Source organism: Thalassophryne amazonica, chromosome 3, assembly GCF_902500255.1.
Source record: "Thalassophryne amazonica chromosome 3, fThaAma1.1, whole genome shotgun sequence".
NCBI classification, from domain to species: Eukaryota; Metazoa; Chordata; class Actinopteri; order Batrachoidiformes; family Batrachoididae; genus Thalassophryne; species Thalassophryne amazonica.
Genome location: NC_047105.1, coordinates 83,132,199 through 83,153,056, shown reverse-complemented (window position 1 = coordinate 83,153,056; position 20,858 = coordinate 83,132,199). Strand labels below are relative to the sequence as shown.

The 20,858-nt window shown below is 39.8% G+C and overlaps 1 protein-coding gene across 2 annotated transcripts in view; it reads left to right on the top strand.

Annotated features, from left to right (window-relative positions):
* Nucleotides 1-603: 603 nt before the first annotated feature.
* Nucleotides 604-20,858, top strand: part of srpk1b (SRSF protein kinase 1b) — a 61,842-nt gene continuing 41,587 nt past the window's right edge. Inside the window, exons 1-4 of one of the 2 annotated variants that reach the window (XM_034166977.1) lie at nucleotides 604-724; nucleotides 2,292-2,346; nucleotides 19,134-19,261; nucleotides 20,701-20,809. In XM_034166977.1, the coding sequence (XP_034022868.1) occupies nucleotides 712-724; nucleotides 2,292-2,346; nucleotides 19,134-19,261; nucleotides 20,701-20,809 (305 nt within the window). In that variant the 5' untranslated portion in view covers nucleotides 604-711. Of the gene's footprint in view, nucleotides 725-2,291; nucleotides 2,347-6,961; nucleotides 7,353-19,133; nucleotides 19,262-20,700; nucleotides 20,810-20,858 lie in introns of those variants that run through there. The other variant, XM_034166978.1, reaches the window with a different exon arrangement.

The following is a 20,858-nucleotide window of genomic DNA, read 5'->3' as shown; positions in this document are numbered from 1 at the left end:
AACGTATGTTCAAGTGAGAAACAGTAGAAAAAAAGTTTAAGAAGGATAAAGAAAGTGTATGAAAAGAATTTGTGTAAGAAAATTAAGAATTCCAAGGTGTTTACATGTATATGGTATACCTAGTGTTGTGAGTACTCAAGATGTGACTTTTACCCCACCCCAGAAGGGTGGGGTAAAAGTCAGAAGATGTTAAAAATCTGAGCTCTGTTACCACTTTTTCGTTGATGTGGTGCATCGGAGTTAATCAGATTTCCATTCGTTTGTCTTTATTATATGCCATTTTAATTTGGATATGTACCAAATTTATTGTTTTTGAGTTATGTTCTGGATGTAATGGACTTTCCCAAGCCCAAAAATATGGGCATACCATAGTGTATACATTTTCTATGAAAGTGTTATCCATTGATTTTTGAAATGAATGGAATGAATCATATTTTTAACATTTCAACGTCTCCAAAACAGAACTTCCGTTGCCATTTAATGGAGAATAAACACTTTTTTAAAACTTCAACACCATCGCCGAATAATTTACATACAGCCCCTAATTTTTATTTAATTTGTCAAAATGTATTACAAATCCTATTTTAAATAGATTACATAGAGTTTCACTGCGTGTTTTTGAGCCCTACTGGTTGCTTCCTGTAACAATCGGAGTATATGTGCTCACTTTTCCAACAGTTCATGAAGGCATCTTATCGGTGACTTATCAGCATGGAAAGAAAAGGTAAATTCTATACTCCTAAATTGTTTTTGCTCACCAACATACGGGTGCCCTGCGTGCACGTGATAGGTGTTTGTGTGACATATTAATGATTGTTAATGTGACAAACCATGTTAACACGTGTTGTAAACTAAAAGTGGACCATGCGTACTGGTCTGTCTATCAGGATGCTAGGTATTAGCAATCACGTTAGCATCCGAACATGGAAAACTTCTGCGTTGAAAGCTTTGAACAAGCTTAGAATGAAAAAAAAAAAATAAACGGCGGGTTTCGTCAGAATCAATAACGAAACATACCATATTGTAATAGAGAAACCATGTGCCACAACAAAGACAAACACTGAAGCTAACTTCGCGCTAGCAGTTTCAGGTTTTGTTTAGTTTTTCTTTAACTTAACTAACCTGTTAGCAATTAGCTTTGCTCATGTAAGACGGAAACGATCTTACACCTGCTGCCAGGTTCTCGCTAAAATCCACAAAATGTGCAGAAACGCTTATGTAGTTGTAACAAGTGCCACGAGACGGTGCTTCCACTTTTTTATGTTACAGTCTTATTCCAAGATGAATTAAATTATTTTCCCCTCAAAATGCTACACACAATACCCCATAATGACGATGTGAAAAAAGTTTTTTTTTTTCTTTTCATGTTTGCAAATTTATATATAAAAAAAAACAACAACTAAGAAATCACATGTACATAAGTACAGGTGAGCCCCATTAACTTCCGCGAGTTATCTGAAACTGCAAATTAATTAAGTTGACCAAAAAAAAACTTAAAATCAGCTTACCATGCCATATTATATAAGGCCGTGGCTATTCCCACGGCAAGACTCTGGTGGAAAAACTTGGAACTACTTGTATCAACAAACATACTGCATTCAAGATGTCTTAACTCCTTTAATATTTTTCAATTTTGATGATTTTTTTTTTTTAATTCAGCCGTGTCCATAACTCTCATTTCACTATTCGCAAGGCAAGACTCTGGTGGCAAAAGGCCTATTTGAGCGGCGGCCACGTCCATAAACCCTCGTTTAATGCATTATGTTTGTTTATACAAGTAGTTCCAAGTTTTGCCACCAGAGTCTTGCCGTGCGAATAGCCAAATGAGAGTTATGGACACGGCGGCCGTGCGAATAGCCACTTCCATTTTATAATAGTTTCGACCATTTGAAGAGTGATTCCTTCCTGGATGGTAATTATTTCTTAATCTGGAGTTGGTGTGGGATGCACCTGCTACACATGCGCCCACTGTGTGTGTAGCAAAGGGTGTGAATACTTGAGTACATGTGATTTCTTAGTTTTTTATTTTTCATAAATTTGCAAAAATTAAAAAAAAAACTTTTTCATGTTGTCATTATGGGGTGTTGCGAGTAGAATTTTGAGGGGAAAAATGAATTTGGTCCATTTTGAAATGAGTCTGTAACATAAAATGTGGATAAAGTGAAGTGCTGTGAATACTTTCTGAATGCACACTGTATATGTCAACTCTGTTACGCAATATCTTATGAATACAACTGTGAAGTTTGGCGTTGTGTTGTGATTGCGTGTTTATAGTTATTTGTTTTAAACAGTACTTGCAATGCAAGCGAGGAAGAAGAGGACAAAGCCAAAGAAGCCTGCTAAAAAGTAAGCTGAGACATTTCCCGTTGAGCTCCTCACAGGTCATACAACAATCAGTAGTTTTGATGACGAAATTCTCAGTATGTAGATAATGTGCACTTGATTTGATGAAGTGAAATGCTTGCATAGAGTTTCAGCAGTGTGTGTTGGTGAGACATTGCAAGTTACAAACTTGGAACTGGTACAAGATTGAGTTTCAAAGATGGGTTAAAAAAAATAAAACTATCACCCTATTAATGAAGTTATTGAAAAATCAAAAGAAAAACTTTACAGTTCCAGATTGCTGCTCAATTTTAATGAACTCATCCTTGACCGAGGCTCATGTCTGTGTTCTGAGCAGTGTGCCAAGGTGAAATTTTTTAAATTTGGACCCAGACTTTATCAGAATTGTTTATTCATTCTCTATACCAGCTCACTCCAGTCAAGGGTCACAGGGGGCTGGACCCTGCTAGCTGATGTGTTCACTGTGCATTGGACATTTCGAAGCGTCACAGAATTTCACCTCTTTTCTCCTTAAATCTGACTTTAGAATGATTTAAGAGGTTTTACCTTCATCATCTGATGGTTAATAATCCCATTAATCCATTTGATTGCTTTGGGTGAAGAGACTCCATCTCAGACGTGCTGCTGTGGTATGAAATGATGCATGCGCAGATGCAAAAGGCGGACCAATTTTTAGGGGCAGACCGTTCAGTCTGCTACACTGGAACACCTGAAGGGAACCCATGAGAAGATGCAAACGGCCCACAGAAGGGCCAGGTAGGAAGTGATCCCATGACCTTCTTGCTGTGAGGCAACACTGCTAACCACTAAGCTACCGTGGTGCTACTGCACAAGACTTCTGAAATTGACCAAGCCCATGTTCCAGTTACCAGTTTTCAAATTTTGATACATATTACAAAAATTAAACCCAAGTCCTGTTCCTAATCCAAACCTATTTAAAGATAAAATTAATTTGAAAGGCTGCTAAGCAGCTGAGACAATGACATAAGGCCCGGTTTTATAAAGTAGTCTAATCTTATTTAGTCAACTAAACTCACTTAATCGACTAATCTTTTGACATTAGTCATTGCACAAATCGCTTATTTGGCTGAAGTTTTGCGTTACCTGACTAAAGTTTTTAGCCTGGTACAGAGGTGGCTAATCTAATTTTAGTTGACAAAATTTCATTGTCTTACCTAAAAAAAAAAGGGAGGCTGTGATGTATCACTACTTCATTGGACACTCGAGCACCCCTACATCACTCGTATTCCTCCAAAATAAAGCTTCCTCTACTTTTGGCCATGGTTGTAACAGACAGTGGTCATGATGAGTTTGCGACAGTTCTCATATTAGTCGCTGGGCATCGCTGTTATGCTGAGGAGCATTATGTGCACAAAAAGGCTTGACAAAAGTGTAGAAGAAGAACTGCTAGGCTAAACCTGCTTTCACACAGCACGCGACGCGAGCGACGGCGGCGACAGGTTGCCATGTAATCCCTATGGAAGGAGGCGTTGTGGCACCACAAAAGTTCAAGCCACGCAACGCGATGCGATGGACGCAAATGAAGTGATTTTGAGCGATTGGCGCATTTGTGGCAAGCTATCGCGTCACCCTCCTCCCCAAGGTGAAAAATCTGAATTTTTTCGTCTTGTCGCGCTGCGATGACCAATCGGGGACTGGATATGTAGTGACGTGAAGATGTCTAGAGTTTATACTTGATGTGGACATGTCCTGTCTCTGGCAGCCAGCCTGTGAGCAGGACTGATGAAAGAATTTGAGGGGAGTGCGAGCAGCACCAGCTAATTTTTTTTCACATGTGCGCGAATGATTCGTCCGTGAAGGTGACTGGTTTATAACACAATGATGACAGTTTGAGGGGAGAGCGAGCAGCAGCAGCAGCTGTTTTTTTTTTTTTTCACGTGCGCGAGAACGAATTGTCTGTGAAGATAATTTTATTAACTACACAGATGTATGGTAAAACAAATGGTGACTGGTTTATAACACAATGATGACAGAGTTTGAGGGGAGAGAGAATGAGGAACTGCAGCGGCAGCCAGTTTTTTTCTTTGTTTACATGTGCGCGCATGAATGAATCGTCCGTGAAGCTCATTTTATTAACTGCACAGATGCATAATAAAACAAATGGTGACTGGTTTATATCACAATGATGACAGTTTCAAGGGAGAGAGAGAGTGAGGAACTGCAAGGGCAGCCAGTTTTTTTTTTTGTTTTTTGTTTTTTTTCACATGTGCGTACGTGAACAGGACAGGAGGTCCTCAAACTGGGTCCTGGAGATTCAGAAGTACCGCTGAAAGCAGCCGTCATCCAGACACAGCTCCTGCAGGAAATGATGAAACTCCCCGAATTGGGAACGTCTCATGAGGATATTGTGAACCCAGCGACGGTGCCGCTGGCGACATTTGTTGCCTTTCCACAACAAATACAGCACAGCAACTTGCTCTGTGTGATCAAGGTCCGCCATGTTGACTCGACAGCGAGCAGAATGGAAGCTTCTCCTATTTGATGACGCAGGCAAATTTTCGCAGCAAAAGTTTCCGCTCATGCAGAGTGACACACTGGACGATGGTGGTGCGTCCATCGCCAGACAAAGGAAGCGAATTTGTGGCGTCGCGTTGCGTGGTGCACTGGCACTTGAATGACTTTGATGCACACACTTGGACGAACTGTGTCGTGCAGGAGATTAAGGCCCTGGTCCCACTAAATAATGAAGTGTGACTTATGAGCCACGCACCATGTTTTTTTTTTTGTTTTTTTTGCTACGAGACAGTTTATTCAACAATCGTGGGAGAAAGGTAGCTCTTAGAGGCATTATCTTCAGTTAACGAGGCTCATCTCTGAGCGTGGCACTAATTTCAAGATGTTCAAAATTTAGCAACAACAGTGCGGAGCAGTTTGTGTATGAGTTACTACAACGACTAACGAGGATTTTAGAAACATGTCCAAGGTGCTTATGAGGCTGCTAAAAGCCCATTATCCAAGTGCCTGGCAGCCACACAGGACCTGAGGCTATTTTTGGAGTGGTTACCCTCTTGCGCACACAATTCCACCTGCTCTTTGCGCCGGGGGCTGTATACGAGGTCTATTAGAAAAGTATCCTACCTTTTTATTTTTTAAAAAAACTATATGGATTTGATTTACATGTTTTTACGTCAACCAAGCTTGAACCTTCGTGCGCATGCGTGAGTTTTTCCACGCCTGTCGGTGATGTCATTCGCCTGTGAGCACGCCTTGTGGGAGGAGTGGTCCAGCCCCCTCGTCGGATTTTCATTGTCTGAGAAGTTGCTGAGAGACTGGCACTGTGCTTCATCAAAATTTTTTCCAAAACTGTGAGGCACATCCGAGTGGACACCATTTGACAAATTAAGCTGGTTTTCGGTGAAAATTTTAACGGCTGATGAGAGATTTTGGATTGTTTCTATCGCTGTAAGGACTTCCCACGAAGCAGGACGTCGTGAGAGAACAGAACTTTCAGAAGAGGTCGGGATCAGCAGTTTATCCGGACATTCCACTGTTAAAGGAGATTTTTTTTAATGAAAGACGTGTGGACGGATTGGTGCGTCGGCTCGCAGCCGGCGCAGCGTACCCGCCACAGGAAAAACACCTCCGTGTTGATAACCATTTGTAAAATCCAGGCGAATTTTGGTGGCTTTCAGTTGAGTGAGTATCTGAGAAATTGTTTAACAGCAGGGCATGTTCCAACTTGTCCTTAAGGCTTCCTACGGAGGTGTTCTTCCTGTGGCGGGTGCGCTGCGCCAGCTGCGAGCCAACGCACCAATCCGTCCGCATGTCTTTCATTAAAAAAATCTCCTTTAACATTGGAATGTCTGGATAAACTGCTGATCCCGACCTCTTCTGAAAGTTCTCTGTTCTCTCACGACATCCTGGGTCAACTGAGGCTTAAATTTGGAGGTTTTCAGCTCGAAACAGGATGACGACGTCGCCTCGGAGCGCTGCGCGACGTCCCGCTCCGTGGGAAGTCCTTACAGCGATAGAAACAATCCAAAATCTCTCATCAGCCGTTAAAATTTTCACCAAAAACCAGCTTAATTTGTCGAATGGTGTCCACTCGGATGTGCCTCACAGTTTGTTGACTGTTGAGGGAAACACTGATTTTGCTTCAGTGATTTGTTTTTAATGCTAATCATATGTGCCATCCCTGCCTTGGTTCTACACCCACAGAGTGCACTCCTTCATCACTTTCTATCAGTATAGATGTCCAAATCAAATCTGCATTAGTGTGACGCAGTAATGGGCTGTCAAGCCCCTTAGCACGAAAAGTAAGGAATGCAGAGGCTGAGATGACGCACAGGAAGCTTAGTAACATTGATTGCCATTTCAGTAATAATGCGTGAAACAGTGCCATAGCGAAGTCGATGAAGATGAGTGGTGCAGGTGGTGATGGACAGAAGGAGAGGGAAAAGTGTTGTTTTGGTCAGAAGACTGAGGGGGCTGATGTCGTCCCTCACCTGCAATGCAGTGCTGTGATGCATCATCCAATCACTTCCGAGCTGTCAGTAAAGGGGGTGGGACCAGGAGCTGACGACAGCCAAGGAGAGTTCTCGGTCAGAGGGAGAGAGAGAGACTTGGTGTGTGTGTGTGTGTGTGTGTGTGTGTGTGTGTGTGTGTGTGTGTGTGTGTGTGAGAGTTGGCGATCATGCAGTGGGGTCCTGAGCTCCAGGACTCAGTGTTCAGCCTGCAGCAGACACTCTACATTTCTACTCTACTTTCTGTTTTAATCCCACTCCTTTGTCCTTTTACCCTTCCCTCTTTTTTCCAGACTTCTCTTGTTCATTCTGCTTGCTATGTTCCTTCTTTTATAATCAGTCTGCATTTCAGTTATCACCGGTGATTCCTCCTCTGCTTTACATTTCACTCTCCATCCCTCTTCCACCTTTGATTGTTTATTACACTTTCTTTTCTATTGGATGGAGAGGTTCTTTTAAATACCTGCACTCTTTCTCCACTTCTTCTCCCGCATCACATCCCATGGGCATTCGTGCATCTTCCAGGTAAGAGAAGTGTGTGTGTGTGTGTGTGTGTGAGAGAGAGTGAGTGAGAAAGTGTGATACAACCACAGATGGTTGCAGGTACCATGGCACAGTTTCAAGTGTCTTGAGTATTTATGTGCTTTTTCTCAGATCTTTGAACTCTCTCTTTCAAACTGTCAGTGCACTGTAATCATGAGAGATAAACTTGTATCCACGTCACACCTGCTAGGATTTCTTTTTCTACTTGGGGTTAATTGCATAAATAAATGCTCTTGAGGTTTTATTCCATGCATATTTTCCATATTGCTCTGTTGTTTTCGTTTTTGCTAATGTATTTTCTTCTAACCTCATTTGTTGTCTTCTTTCATCTTAGTCTCTGTTCTCCACATGCTGAAATTTGTTTATTTTCCAGCTATTTTTACATTTATTTTTTGTTCTGAAATTGATCAGTATCATTGTCAGATTAACTATTGCCTGTGACAGACTCAAAATCAGGACATTTGAATGGGTTTGATTTATGGTTGGTTTATGTCTCCTTAATTGGAAAATCGCAATGTCCGCAGTAAAACTTCGCTATGACATTAACAATAACCTGTACTTCCTGGCTGAGTTAGAGTGCCTTAATTGGTAGAGTGGCGTCAACTCAGAACATGCTGCCATTTTGGGTCCAACTGTGCTGAACTACTGAATGAACCTTTTATGTTTTCAACATTTTTAAAAATCATTTAATCACATACAGCAACACATCCAGGTACAGGTACTATGAGAATAAATATCAAAATAGTTAAGCTGTCAAATTTACATGAATTCACAATTTGATGATGATTTATTTAATTAATTTAAAGCTTGATTTATGCTTCTGCAGCTCTGTAACTCCGTGTCATGCAGTGACGTACGTGACAGTTTTAAAGTTCTCTGTCTGTGGATTATGCTTTATTCTGGATTAATTTGACCCTCAACAAGCTTTTCTTTCTACAATCACCACCTCCAATTCAAAGGTAAGCTGTACAATTTCATCTTTTTCTGACTTCGTGCTGTAAATGTGTAAACTTTTCTGATCTATTTGTAATCAGCATGCGCACTGCAAATACTATAAAAATATGATGGCAGACAAAGCAGTGAAAGAAGAAAAGTGTCAACTCACAGCCTTTTTTGTCTGATTGAACAGGTGCACGTCAGGCTGCAGGTCCAAGTCTGAGCACGGCATGAAAAACATAAACAGTCGGACTTTTAATCACAGAAGTGACTCCGGTCTCACTTTTCTCAAATTGACGGGTGTGAGAGCGCTGAATGTTAATTTGTTCCTCTGTTACTGTGCACATCCAGGCTGCTTGGGGTTTTTAATGGAAATACATTGCGATCGGACGGGACATTTTATCCAATGTGAGTGAAAAATCCGTTATACAAAATCCCATATATACGGTGTTTATTACATGTGTAAGAGTCAAAATCGTTTTTGGCTAGCTGGTAGTCCTGGTGTACATGTCTCCTAGTGTCCATATAGCATTCATCCAGTCCAGTTGAACATACAAAAATGTTTATTCCAAAACCCAAAAAGGCTGTCACAGCAATCTTTAGATGAATGATATTACCTCAGGTTCATGCAAAATATGTGCAGGACATAGACACAGGCACGGTACGAAAACCGTGTGACTCCACGGCTGGTAAGCGTCCAACTGTCCTGCATAACTGCAAAAAAAGCTACCAACCTCACAAAGTCCCTTCTTAAAGCTACAGTAACTAAATAACTGTAATTACACATTATGTCAAAAATAAAGTTTTTAGCTTTAGCAATAATCAATTATTATTAACAGAAGTGTAATAATTCTAAATGTGTGCTGAATATAAAATAAAGAAAGAAATATGTAGTCTTGAACTTATAAAAGAAACAACAATCAGAACTTGTCTCATACAATATAGAAAATAATACAAAAACATTGGGACTTTTTTGTCCGGTGACTGCGAATATCGGGTTTATACGATGCCAGTTTAGGTGAGTTTTACTGTACATGACCTTCTGCAAGATACACCAGTTTATCACCTAAAAGTCACGGAAAAAGTAACAAGAATCACCAAAAATGCTTACTTATGGAAGGAAATGTTGTCTCCCTTCTTCCTCCGGTTGTGACATTCCCAAAATGTGTAACTTTCTGGCATTTTCCAGTTGTTTCTTGACGAGATCTGTGAGCAATGTCGGTGTTACTGTATTGCATATAATGGTAAACGGACATTCAGATGATGCATGCTAGCCACTGAGATGCCCAGTTTGAAAATGGAGACCACACTTCCTTGCCGGCACGCGTCTCTGTGTGACTGCAGTCTGTAGTTCTAATATATGGCTCTGGCGGCAACACTCAAGCCTGAATTTTGGCCCTAAAGCAGAAGTCATTTTTCTTGTAGTTCCTTGGCTGGCCGCTTGAGCCTGGCTCCAAAACACAGCACTTTCTAATAGGACGCTGTGTTAAAATGTCCAACTTTAGAGCAGAAATAAATGTTTACAGCCTAGTACAGAAAAACAGTTTTGGTCTTTATAGATAGTTTCCGTTTCCATGTCAACTTGGACAACGGCCACTTAGTAATGGGTGATAGAAACGATATGCAACATAAACAATACAAGATTGGCCTATGATAGATTTTAATTCTATTGCACTATCGCAGTAATGCATGTTAACGGACTGAAGGTGCTGTTAAACGCCATAGAAGAAGAAGAAGAATGCTGATGACGCAATCTACTAGCAACTCTTGAAAGTTAGAGCCAGGAGCTGCAACATGGTTGAAAGCGAAACGGAGGAGCTGGTGAAAAAGACCGGTGCCACATTCATTATTTGGAGTGGATTGAAACCACCCAGCAAACTCTGTAAAGTGTGTGGGGCAACATTTCTGGCTACGAGAGGTAACACAGCTATGAATGATGGGGCAACTGAAGCTTTTTGAACCACTGAAAAATATGACGTAATTGTGTTGAAATGGTTCAGCGTTTCGAACCATATGACACAGTTAAATATGGCAACATCTGCTGGCCAATCTTCAGCATAGCACTTGCATGGAACAATAAAATTTTGGTTTGAAATGACCAATTCACGGATTTTAAATTGATTCTCATTTTAATTCCCACATACACCCACAGGTCAATATATATATATATGTGTGTGTGTGTGTATGTATATGAGGTCTGTTAGAAAAGTATCCGACCTTTTTATTTTTTTCAAAAACCTGATGGATTTGAGCTTGCATGAGCCAACCTTGAACCTTCGTGCACATGCGTGAGTTTTTTCACGCCTGTCGATTGCATCATTTGCTGGTAAGCAGCCTTTGTGTGAGGATGGGTGTAGTCTCTCGTCGTTTTTTCTTTGCAAGGAAAATGGCGGAACGACTGGAGCAGCACGACTGCATCAAATTTTGAAAGAAACTGGGTGACAGCCAGGTGGAAACCATTCGGATTATTCAGACGGCTTTCAGTGACGATCCTATGGGCATCACACAGCTTAAGGAGCGGTACAACCAGACGTCTGCACAACGGTGGAGAGCGAGCCACGCTCCGGGCGGCCATCAACATGCAGAAATGACCAGATCATTTCCAAAGTGAACGCTGTGGTGATGTGGGACCGTCGTGTGACTATCCGAGAAATTGTGGAAGAGGTGGACATCAGCACTTTTTCAGCACATTCCACTGTGACAGAAGATTTGGCCATGAAAAGAGTTGCAGCGAAATTCGTGCCGATGGCTTCAGCACGAAGCTGATGGCGGAGCAAAAGCGCCACCGTGTTGAAGTCTCACAGGACATGCTGGACTCCGAAAAATGATGCCCACCTCTTCCACCATTCGGAAGATTCAGACGGCTTTCAGTGGCTTTTCAGTCGTGTGACTATCTGAGAAATTGTGGAAGAGGTGGGCATGTCACAACATGTTCTGTGAGGCTTCAACACAGAGTTTTGTAGGGGAGACTGGGACCGTTATCCCCCAGAATTTTTTTTTTTTTTTTTTTTATGATTAGCACTTTATTTGTTTTTTGTCAATACAACATACAGAACATAGCGAAGCAGTGAAAGAACTGTACACCACTACGCAGAAATAAAAGAAAATTAAATAGATAAATGAAAGTATTAAAATACTTAAAGTATTAAATAGAATAGTAACAATAAATAAATAATAATAACAAAAAAATATATAAATAAAAATAAATAAATACCCAATGAGGATGAGAGCATTGCAGTTAGCCGTGAGAGTGATGCACCAAAAGTCGTGTCGAGTCCTTGATTTAAGCTTTGGCCGAAAAGGTTCCTTTTTGGGGGGGATTTTTACTTCAAGTTTGAACGTGCTTTATATACTGGCTGATTATTTATTCTCAAAATCGGCAGTAAATTCCGTTTTCTGAGTTTAATCATTTATACTTACATGTAGCTAAAACTTGGATTAATTCTTAAGCAAATTTAAATTAAATGAACCAAGGACGCGGCTCAGATTCCTCACCTCGAGAGGTAAAGGGTATAAGAGAACACTCCCACGCTAATTGCATTTAGTCCAACCACCCTAGTATCATAGACATTTAACCTGAATCTCCTATAAAGGAGAGATAGGCACTCCATTTGAGATAGAAACAGTCCATTCTGTCCAGTAGTTTATATGAACGGTGTTCCAATGCAGCTAGTTTGCCCAGCTCCCTGAGCCACTGAGCCACCGGAGGGGCTGTTGGAGATTTCCAGTAGGATATTATAAGTTTTCGTCCCAACATCAAGACCGTCTAAGTCCATTCCTTATCATTAAAAGGGGAGCCTTGCAAAGGTGATGGATACCTGATCACAAAAAGCCTCTGAGAAAATGGCACTTTGTTTAATAATTTGTTCAATATGTTGATGAATCTCCAACCAAAAGCACTGAATTTGTGGACAATCCCACAACATGTGGATGAGTGTACCTTCCCCCTGCGAACACCTCCAGCAGTTTGCAGAGGGAATAAGCTTTGCTTTATACATTTTATGTGGTGTCCAGTATAATCTATTCAAGATCTTAAATTGGACAAGCCTGGTTCTCAGTTCTCTGGAATTTTTTTTTCCATTTCATAAAATATTTGTCCACTCATCATTGAATTGAACATTAAGATCTATTTCCCATGCTCGTTTGAGGGTATGAAGGTCTTTATTTGAGCTCTTGAGGAGCATCGAATAGAAAATTGAGGCTTTACAACCTTTACCGATAATGTCCAGTGTCTTAGTCAGCCAATCTAAAACAGGAGGAGTGGTTGTGTGAGATCCAAAGACTTGACATAACAGATGTCGAAGTTGTAAGTATTTCCAGAATTGATTTTGAGGTAAACCATATTGAGCTTGTAAATCCATAAATGATTTGAGGGTTCCCCCTTCATAAAGATCTCTTAGGATAAGAATGCCCTTCCTAACCCACAGCTTCCAAATAAATGGTGATTTTTCAATACGTAGGCTTGGGTTTAGCCAAATGGAGGCTAATGAATGAAGATGGGAGCTAGTGCCCAGTATAGCAGAGATCCTTTTCCATACATGCTGTAAAAATTATACTACTGGGTGTGTCTGAAATTCAGAGGAAAGTTTCATGGTAGTAAGATGAATTAAGGGGAGAGGACTACTCAGAGAACTCTCTACATCAAACCAGGGGGGAGCTCTCTCTGGTGGGAGGGCCCAGCGAATTATATGTCGGAGGCTGAAGGCGTAGTGGTATAGAGTTAAATTTGGGACACCAAGACCTCCCAAGTCTGTAGGTTTTTGTAATTTTTTCAACTTCAATCTAGGGTGTTTGCCATTCCATATAAACCCATTGCACAACCTATCAAATTGCCTAAAATAACCAGCTGGAATTTTAAGAGGGAGGACTTGTAGAAGGTAATTAAAACTAGGAGCACTAATCATCTTAATAACATTAACCTGGCCCCAAAGAGACAGAAAAAGAGTAGTAGTAGTAGTAGTAGTTCAATGTCTGCTGTAAAATGATCTAATAAAGGCTCTAGATTAATTGGAATAATATTCGATAGAATACCAAGGTATTTAATTCCTACCTGGGGCCAGCAAAAATCTGTGCCATCCCCTGTTGTGAATAGTGTTTTAGGACAGTAAGATGTTAGAGGGAGAGCCTCTGACTTGCTCCAATTAACTCTATACCCAGACAGATGTGAAAATGTATTAATAATTTTAAGAAGAATTGGGATTGATTTTTGTGGCTGAGTAATCAGTACTAAAGCATCATCTGCGTATAACATAATCTTGTGGGTCTTGCCATGAATTTCAATACCTGGAAAGTTGTACTCTTTGCGAAGAGTTACTGCTAATGGCTCTAATGCTAGAGCAAAAAGCAGGGGGCTTAATGGGCAGCCCTGGCGCGTGCCCCTGTAACGTCTGAAAGGTTGAGATGTCATTCGGTTTGTTGTCACTGAAGCTACGGGTTCATCATATAGAAGTTTGACCCAGGAGATGAATTTTGGACCAAAGCCGAAGGTCTCCAGGGCAGCAAAGAGGTATTGCCACTCTACCCTGTCAAGCGCTTTTTCGGCGTCCAGGGAGAGGGCTGCTGCTGGGGAGAGATGTTTGAGCGAGCAGTCGTTTTGGAGTGACCATATGGTGTCAATAAGTCGCCTAATGTTGTCTGAAGCACCACGGGACCGAATAAAACCTACATGGTCAGGGTGTATGAGAACGGGCATAACATTATCCAATCTTAATGCAAAAATTTTAGAGAGAATTTTACTGTCACAGTTTATCAAACTCATTGGCATATAGTTTTTACAGTCTAATGGATCGTTATTATTTTTTAAAATGAGAAATTAAAGCCTCCCTTAAAGAGGGAGGTAGGTGGCCCTCTTCCAATGAATCTGTGAAGGTTTCTAAAAGTAAAGGTGAAAGCTCGTCAGCACAGGCCTATCCCCCAGAAAATTTTGAAATTCATATCACTCTGAAACACTATTGCCTGCATTTTGAGGGCCAAATTTTATGAAGTACTATTAATATGTTGCATAACTAGACAGTCATGTAACAGCTCATAAAATGGTTTTAATAACACTAACCCAAATGGATATTGGATCGGATCGGATTGCATCGAATCAAAATAATCGATTCTGATTCTTAAGAATAGTAATCGAATCGATTCTTGAAATTTGAATCAATACCCAGCCCTACAATAAAGGGAAAGGTGTCACGAAACAGTAAGGCACTGTTATGTATGTTTAATAATAAAGGTTCTATGTGCATCTTAAAATGTATTTTCATTTAAAGGCATTAAAAATATACTTGTGTTATAATGTGATTGCAGCATCATAAAATACTATATGTAATTAGAGAGATAAATTAAGAAATGCTTGTGCAAGATCCAAAGTTATACAATTGAGCTAGTCATACATGCTAAAAAAGTCTTTCCTACATATCGGTGGCACCACCCGCCTCCAGGGGGTGCTGTGAAAGTGCTTCTGTAGCCAGAACTAATCACCTTGGTGATATCTATCTTCATGCAAAATTTGATACTTGTTTCAAAAAAGTGCACAAATATACACTGTCCTGGCAGCTAAGCCACTAGACTACTAGGGGCTGTAGGCACAGAATGGCAGCCACACTTCTGTCAGGTTGCCCCAGGGCAGCTGTGGCTACACTAGTAGCTTACCACCACCGATGTCTGAATGTGTGAGTGAATGAATAATGCAACTTGGAAAGTTGTTTGGTTGTCTTGAAAAGCGCTCTATAAATCCAAGTTATTATTATTATTATTATTATTATTATTATTATTCTTAGGGCATCATGCAGACTAACTACAGGAGGAAGTGTGTGTGCGCATGTGCAATGTTTTGAAATTACTTGTGACCGTACCCCTTGCTTGATGTGCGTTCTGATGTGTTTTGGAGTATTTTCCACCATCTTGGTTTATTTTGTTCAAGCAAGCAGCCAGCTGATGTCACGCTGCCTTTCTTTTCTCTGATTGGCAGTCGCCATGTCCCTTCCCTGCATGTCCTTTAAATCCTACATGTTCTTTAAAGCTTATAAAAATCCAAAGGCAGATCAGCTTTAAAGCTGAAAATCTATGCTATGAAAGCATCTATATCATAGCAAAGTGGCCGCTGTGTATGTGCGTATGTATGGCTTTGATCACTGAGAAACCAGGGAGAGCTGACATTTGCCATTTGGTATCCTTATTAGGGATGTGAATCGTACAACAACTCACGATTCAATTCGATTCAGATTCTTGGGGTGACGATTCGATTCAGAATCGATTTTCGATTCAAAGAGCTCGGAGAAATAGTTATATTACTTAAAAAATGTGTATGTTTAAGAAAATGCAGCTTTACAAGGTTAATCAAGTGATTCTAGATGTAAATTTACTTATCTGCTTTGCTCGTTCGGAGTTGGCTGGCAGTTTAGCGAAGCGCTGGTCAGTAGTCGGCAGATAAAGCTGCTCCCCTCTTTTAGCTCCAGGTGATAGCGTAGCATGTGGGCTTGCGGATTTGAAATGTTTCCGAAGTACTTGACTTTCATTTTGCAGATTCTGCACACTGCATAAGTCATGTCAAGCTCCTTCTTACGCAGCAAATAATAAAATCCAAAATGTGCCCAAACATTTGCCTTCAGCAAAGACGGTGCTGGCTGAATTAGCTCTTCGTCCGCCATGCTAAGCTACAGCCACTGAACTCTGCAGCGCACGAGTGTTTGAAGCACTGACAAACAGAGCACAGCCGGCATTTGCCACTGGGTGTGTTTATGTATTTTGGGTCAAGGATGAATGCTGCCAAAACAGAATGTTGATAGGGCTAATATTTTGGAGAAACTACAGTATTACCTGACGTTTCTGGATAAATTGAAATTGAATAAATTGATAATTACATTCTGGACTAACACCATTCTAACCAGGGTGCGGTAAATCATCTTTATAGTAAATGTGTGAGTGTGCGTGTGTGATTTTATTTTGTAAGTTCAATGTAAGTACATAATATAATTGTAAATATGTTAAAAATACATGGATGACACAACAAATTCAAAACACTTATTTCCATTGTGGTCCATTTAAAAATCAAATGACAAAATGGACATAATTATAATGATGATGATGATGTTAATTGTGTGGCTATGATAATAAGAACCTAAACAATTTATAAATACATTAAGACAGTAAATTAACATAAAAAAAATACATAATTAACAGGAAAAAAGGGTTGAGTTCTTCTTCTAAAAACTGTTGAGGTCTAAGGTTCTAAAAATATTCTGGATTCACACACCAGTCCAACTCATTATAGAAACTTTTCATAATTTATTACCACCCTTGAATAATGTCAGCTGCCTATTTTATAAACACTACCCAGTCTAGAGCCCAAGGATCCCCACAGGCAACACACTAGTCTTGTATGATTTCATGTCCATTGTGATGGTGCTCTGAGACAAAATTACAAAAATTGTTCTTGTCCAAATAGATGTGGACGTGACTGGCTGCTGCTGGGTTTTCATACTTTGTTGGAAACATTGTCAAAGACACTAATCATTGAACTGTTGTGTGCTTTCAAAGTAAGGAATATTTGTGAGTTTGTGAACAAAGGATAAAAGTTGCCAAGAAAATATACTTCTCTTTTTCAACACTGAACTGCCAACATCATGTTGGTAATCATTACCTGGAATGACACTCATGGACATTTGCTTTCTGTCACCTAAGGAACGTCATTTGCTTAAATAAATATTATTGTTATTACTAAGAACAAAACAGTTACAAATTTCTCAAAAAAGGGGCAAAGGAATATGAATGTGCTCCATTTGTTTTTGGAGAATATGGATAAAATCTTGTAGTAAATGGATGAATAAGTAAACATGTAATCAAAGGATGAATATTAATCAAACTGTTCTGGTCACAGCTTTGCCTAACCTTACCTTGTCTAACCTTACCAACCCCCCTGGGTAAGCCCATAGGTGACATTGGTAAGGAACAATGACAATAAATATTTCATACGCACACATACTGTATATATAAATCCACTGATGAAGTTATATAGGCTCTTTTGCTCACACAAATAGATGGCCTAGTTTATTAAATGGACTCTCTCCACCTCTGACTTCAGCTCAGTGGTGTAATTACCTTCTACAGTAGCACAAAACTGTTGAGTTCAGCAGTTTTGTCAGCATTTTTGCTAAAATGCACCCTAGTCCTAGGAACTAATTTCTGGGCCAAGATCATTCTGATACAATTTTGTTTACAGCCAAAGCACTCAAACTACTTTTGTTATTACCATCAGATTATAAATATGAGATGCAAAGGCATGTTTTTCAAAGTTAACGTTAACAGGTGCACTGCATACTGTAGATGTTGTCATAGCTTATGTGAAGTTTTAATTTGTTCCAAATGTCAGTCAGAAGTATCAGGTATTTCTGGTTAATTTACTTACTAAAACTGGAACACCAGTTCCATCTACTGTTTCTAAATACAGTGCATACGGAGAGTATTCACAGCACTTCACTTTTTCCACCTTTTATGTTATAGCCTTATTCCAAAATGGAATACATTCTTTTTTTTTTTCTCAAAATTCTATTCACAACACCCCATAATGACAAGATAAAACCAGTTGTTTTTATTCAGGTGTACGACATTCCGTTTTCATTCCATTTCAAATTTATAAAAAAAAAAAAAAAAACTAAGAAATCGTATGTATGTAAGTATTCATACCCTTTGCTCAATACTTTGTTGATGCACCTTTGGCAGTAATTATAGCCTCAAGTCTTTTTGAATATGATGCCACAAGCTTGGTGCACCTGTGTTTGGGCAGTTTTCAGATCTCTGGAGAGATCTGAAAATGGGCTGTGATTGGCTGGTCTGGGCTCTGGTTGGGCCACTCAAGGACATTCACAGACTTGTCCTGAAGCCACTCCTTTAATATCTTGGCTGTGTGCTTGGGGTCATTGTCCTACTGAAAGATGAACCGTCACTTCCTGATGACTCTTGCTTGTTTGTTTTTGTTTGTTTATTTATTCATTTATTTTGGTCATAAAAACTTTCTATTAAAAGCTCAACATATTAAGGACATAAATTAAAAAGGCATTCATGGGGGGAAAATGGACAAAAATCATGAACACTGTTTTGCCTCTTCTTGAGACACAAAAAGACAGAAAATATGATTGTTGATTACCTGAACATTAAAAACAACAAAAAAGGCTCAAAATAATGAATCAATTACCAAGTTCAATTAATTTAATTGATTCAATGTTGTAGCTGTATTAAACACTTGCATATTGCCTCTCTTAAAACTAGTTTAAGTCAGATGTTTTGCATGCAGTAATAGTGAGGTTTGAGGTAGAGTAATCCCCTAGACATCTGAGGTTTTATATGTTCATTAGCAAGAATCCATGTAAAATTAATGAGAAAACCTGAGTTGATTAAAGTATCTGTTTTTATGAGGTCTTTTCCCTCTCTCTGCCTACTCTCTTCATGTTTCCAGACTTTAATATGAGACGTTGACCTCTCTGTTCATAGTGATATTTTAGAGTTTTTTTCTGCTGGCACTGCACAGCTCATTACTCTCTTCTCTGTGTATTCAATTTGTTTCACTCTCTCTATTTTGATCTGTTTTCTCTCCATTCTCATGTGATTACTTCGTCATCAAAGAACTGTATTGTTGATCTTGTCATTTTTAGCTGTATAAGAATTGATCCTAGTGTATTGTAACATTTTTGTTTTTCTTGACAAATAAACATGATGAAAAAATGCCTTGCTTCTGAAAATATAACACTAAAGTAAATTCTGTGTTTTTATATTCCAGCCTTTCTTGCCTGTTTAATTCTTATCTTCTTCCCTCACAATGCCTCTTACTCTTCCACTCAGATCAGAACCTCATGGTCGCGGAGGTGGATCTCAGCTGAGTCAGCCAGATTCTCCGCTCTCAGAGCAGGATGAGGAGATCCTTGGCTCTGATGATGAAGAGCAGGAGGACCCCAATGATTACTGCAGAGGTAGAACTTCTCTCACACTTACACTTTATTGGGAAATCTGTTTACCTCAGAGTTCAGTGAAACATCGGTGGTAGTACATTAACATTTTGTAGAGTCCTGTATGATTAGACCGATTGTAAAATATGTTCAGAAATAAGTACAAATGAACAAATGCTTTATAGTCAGAATATGTAATAAAATGTCCAAAGTTATTCAGAAACAAAATGCCTTCATGTAATGAAAGAAAATCTCCAAACATAATATGTAGTCCTAAGTTATAAGAACACATGAACATTTCCATTTCACTGAATATGTCTTAGACTTCATTGTTCATGTGTCCACCTCACTTGTCGAATGATTTTTTTTTTAATTAAACTTTATTTAACTAGGTAGGTTAATTGAGAACTGGTTCTTATTTACAATGACAAACTGGCCAAAAGGCAGCATAAGAGGCCCATCAGGGGAGGTGGTGGTCTAGTGGTTAAGGTGTTGGGCTTGAGTCCAGAAGATCATGGGTTTAAATCCCCACCTGACTGGAAAATCACTAAGGGCCCTTGGGCAAGGCCTTTAATCCCCTGTTGCTCCCGGTGTGTAGTGAGCGCCTTGTATGGCAGCACCCTGACATCGGGGTGAATATGAGGCATAATTGTAAAGCGCTTTGAGCATCTGATGCAGATGGAAAAGCGCTATATAAATGCATTTATCATTTTGCCATTGAGTTCAATCTTTGTCTCATCAGACCAGAGAATTTTGTTTCTCATGGGCTGAGAGTCCTTCAGCTGCCTTTTGGCAATCTCCAGGTGGGCTTCCATGTGCCTTTTACTAAGGAGTGGCTTCCGTCTGCCCACTCTGCCATACAGGCCTGATTGGTGGATTGTTGCAGAGATGGTTGTACTGGAAGGTTCTCCTCTCTCCACAGAGGAATGATGGAGCTCTGACAGAGTGACCATCGGGTTCTTGGTCACCTCCCTGTGGATAAATTAATCACCAGAGTGACCATCGGGTTCTTGGTCACCTCCCTGCGGATAAATTAATCACCAAAATCATTCTTGATTAATGAATATTTGGCTTTACTTTCCACAATTTTTTTTATTTTATAGCAGCATTATTAAAAACTAAATATATTTCTGGCTTGGTGGGGATTCTTGTTAGCCTTGCCAGTCAGTCTTGCAGTACTCTAGGGAAAACACTAGACACTCATTTGGCACCAGGTGGACCCATGAAGCTGGTATTAGCTTTAAGGGAAAACACCCACCCACACTATCACATCAATCAAGGAAAATTTTAAATATGAGTTTGAAAAACCCAATTCAGTTAGCATGTGGATTGTTTGTAAACAAGTCAGATGTCTGAAGTTAAATGTGCCCTGCACTTCCACATGCAGCACCAGGACAGAGAATGAAGAAAAGAACACTGAGTATATCTGCATGCATGCTCTCAAATGTCTTGTCTTTGGTCAGGTGGCTATCACCATGTGAAAATTGGCGATCTCTTCAATGGGAGATACCATGTGATACGTAAACTGGGCTGGGGACACTTCTCCACTGTGTGGCTGGCCTGGGACATACAGTATGTTGGTTCTTGTGGAATGTTGTACTCTACCATTTAAATGGTAAAA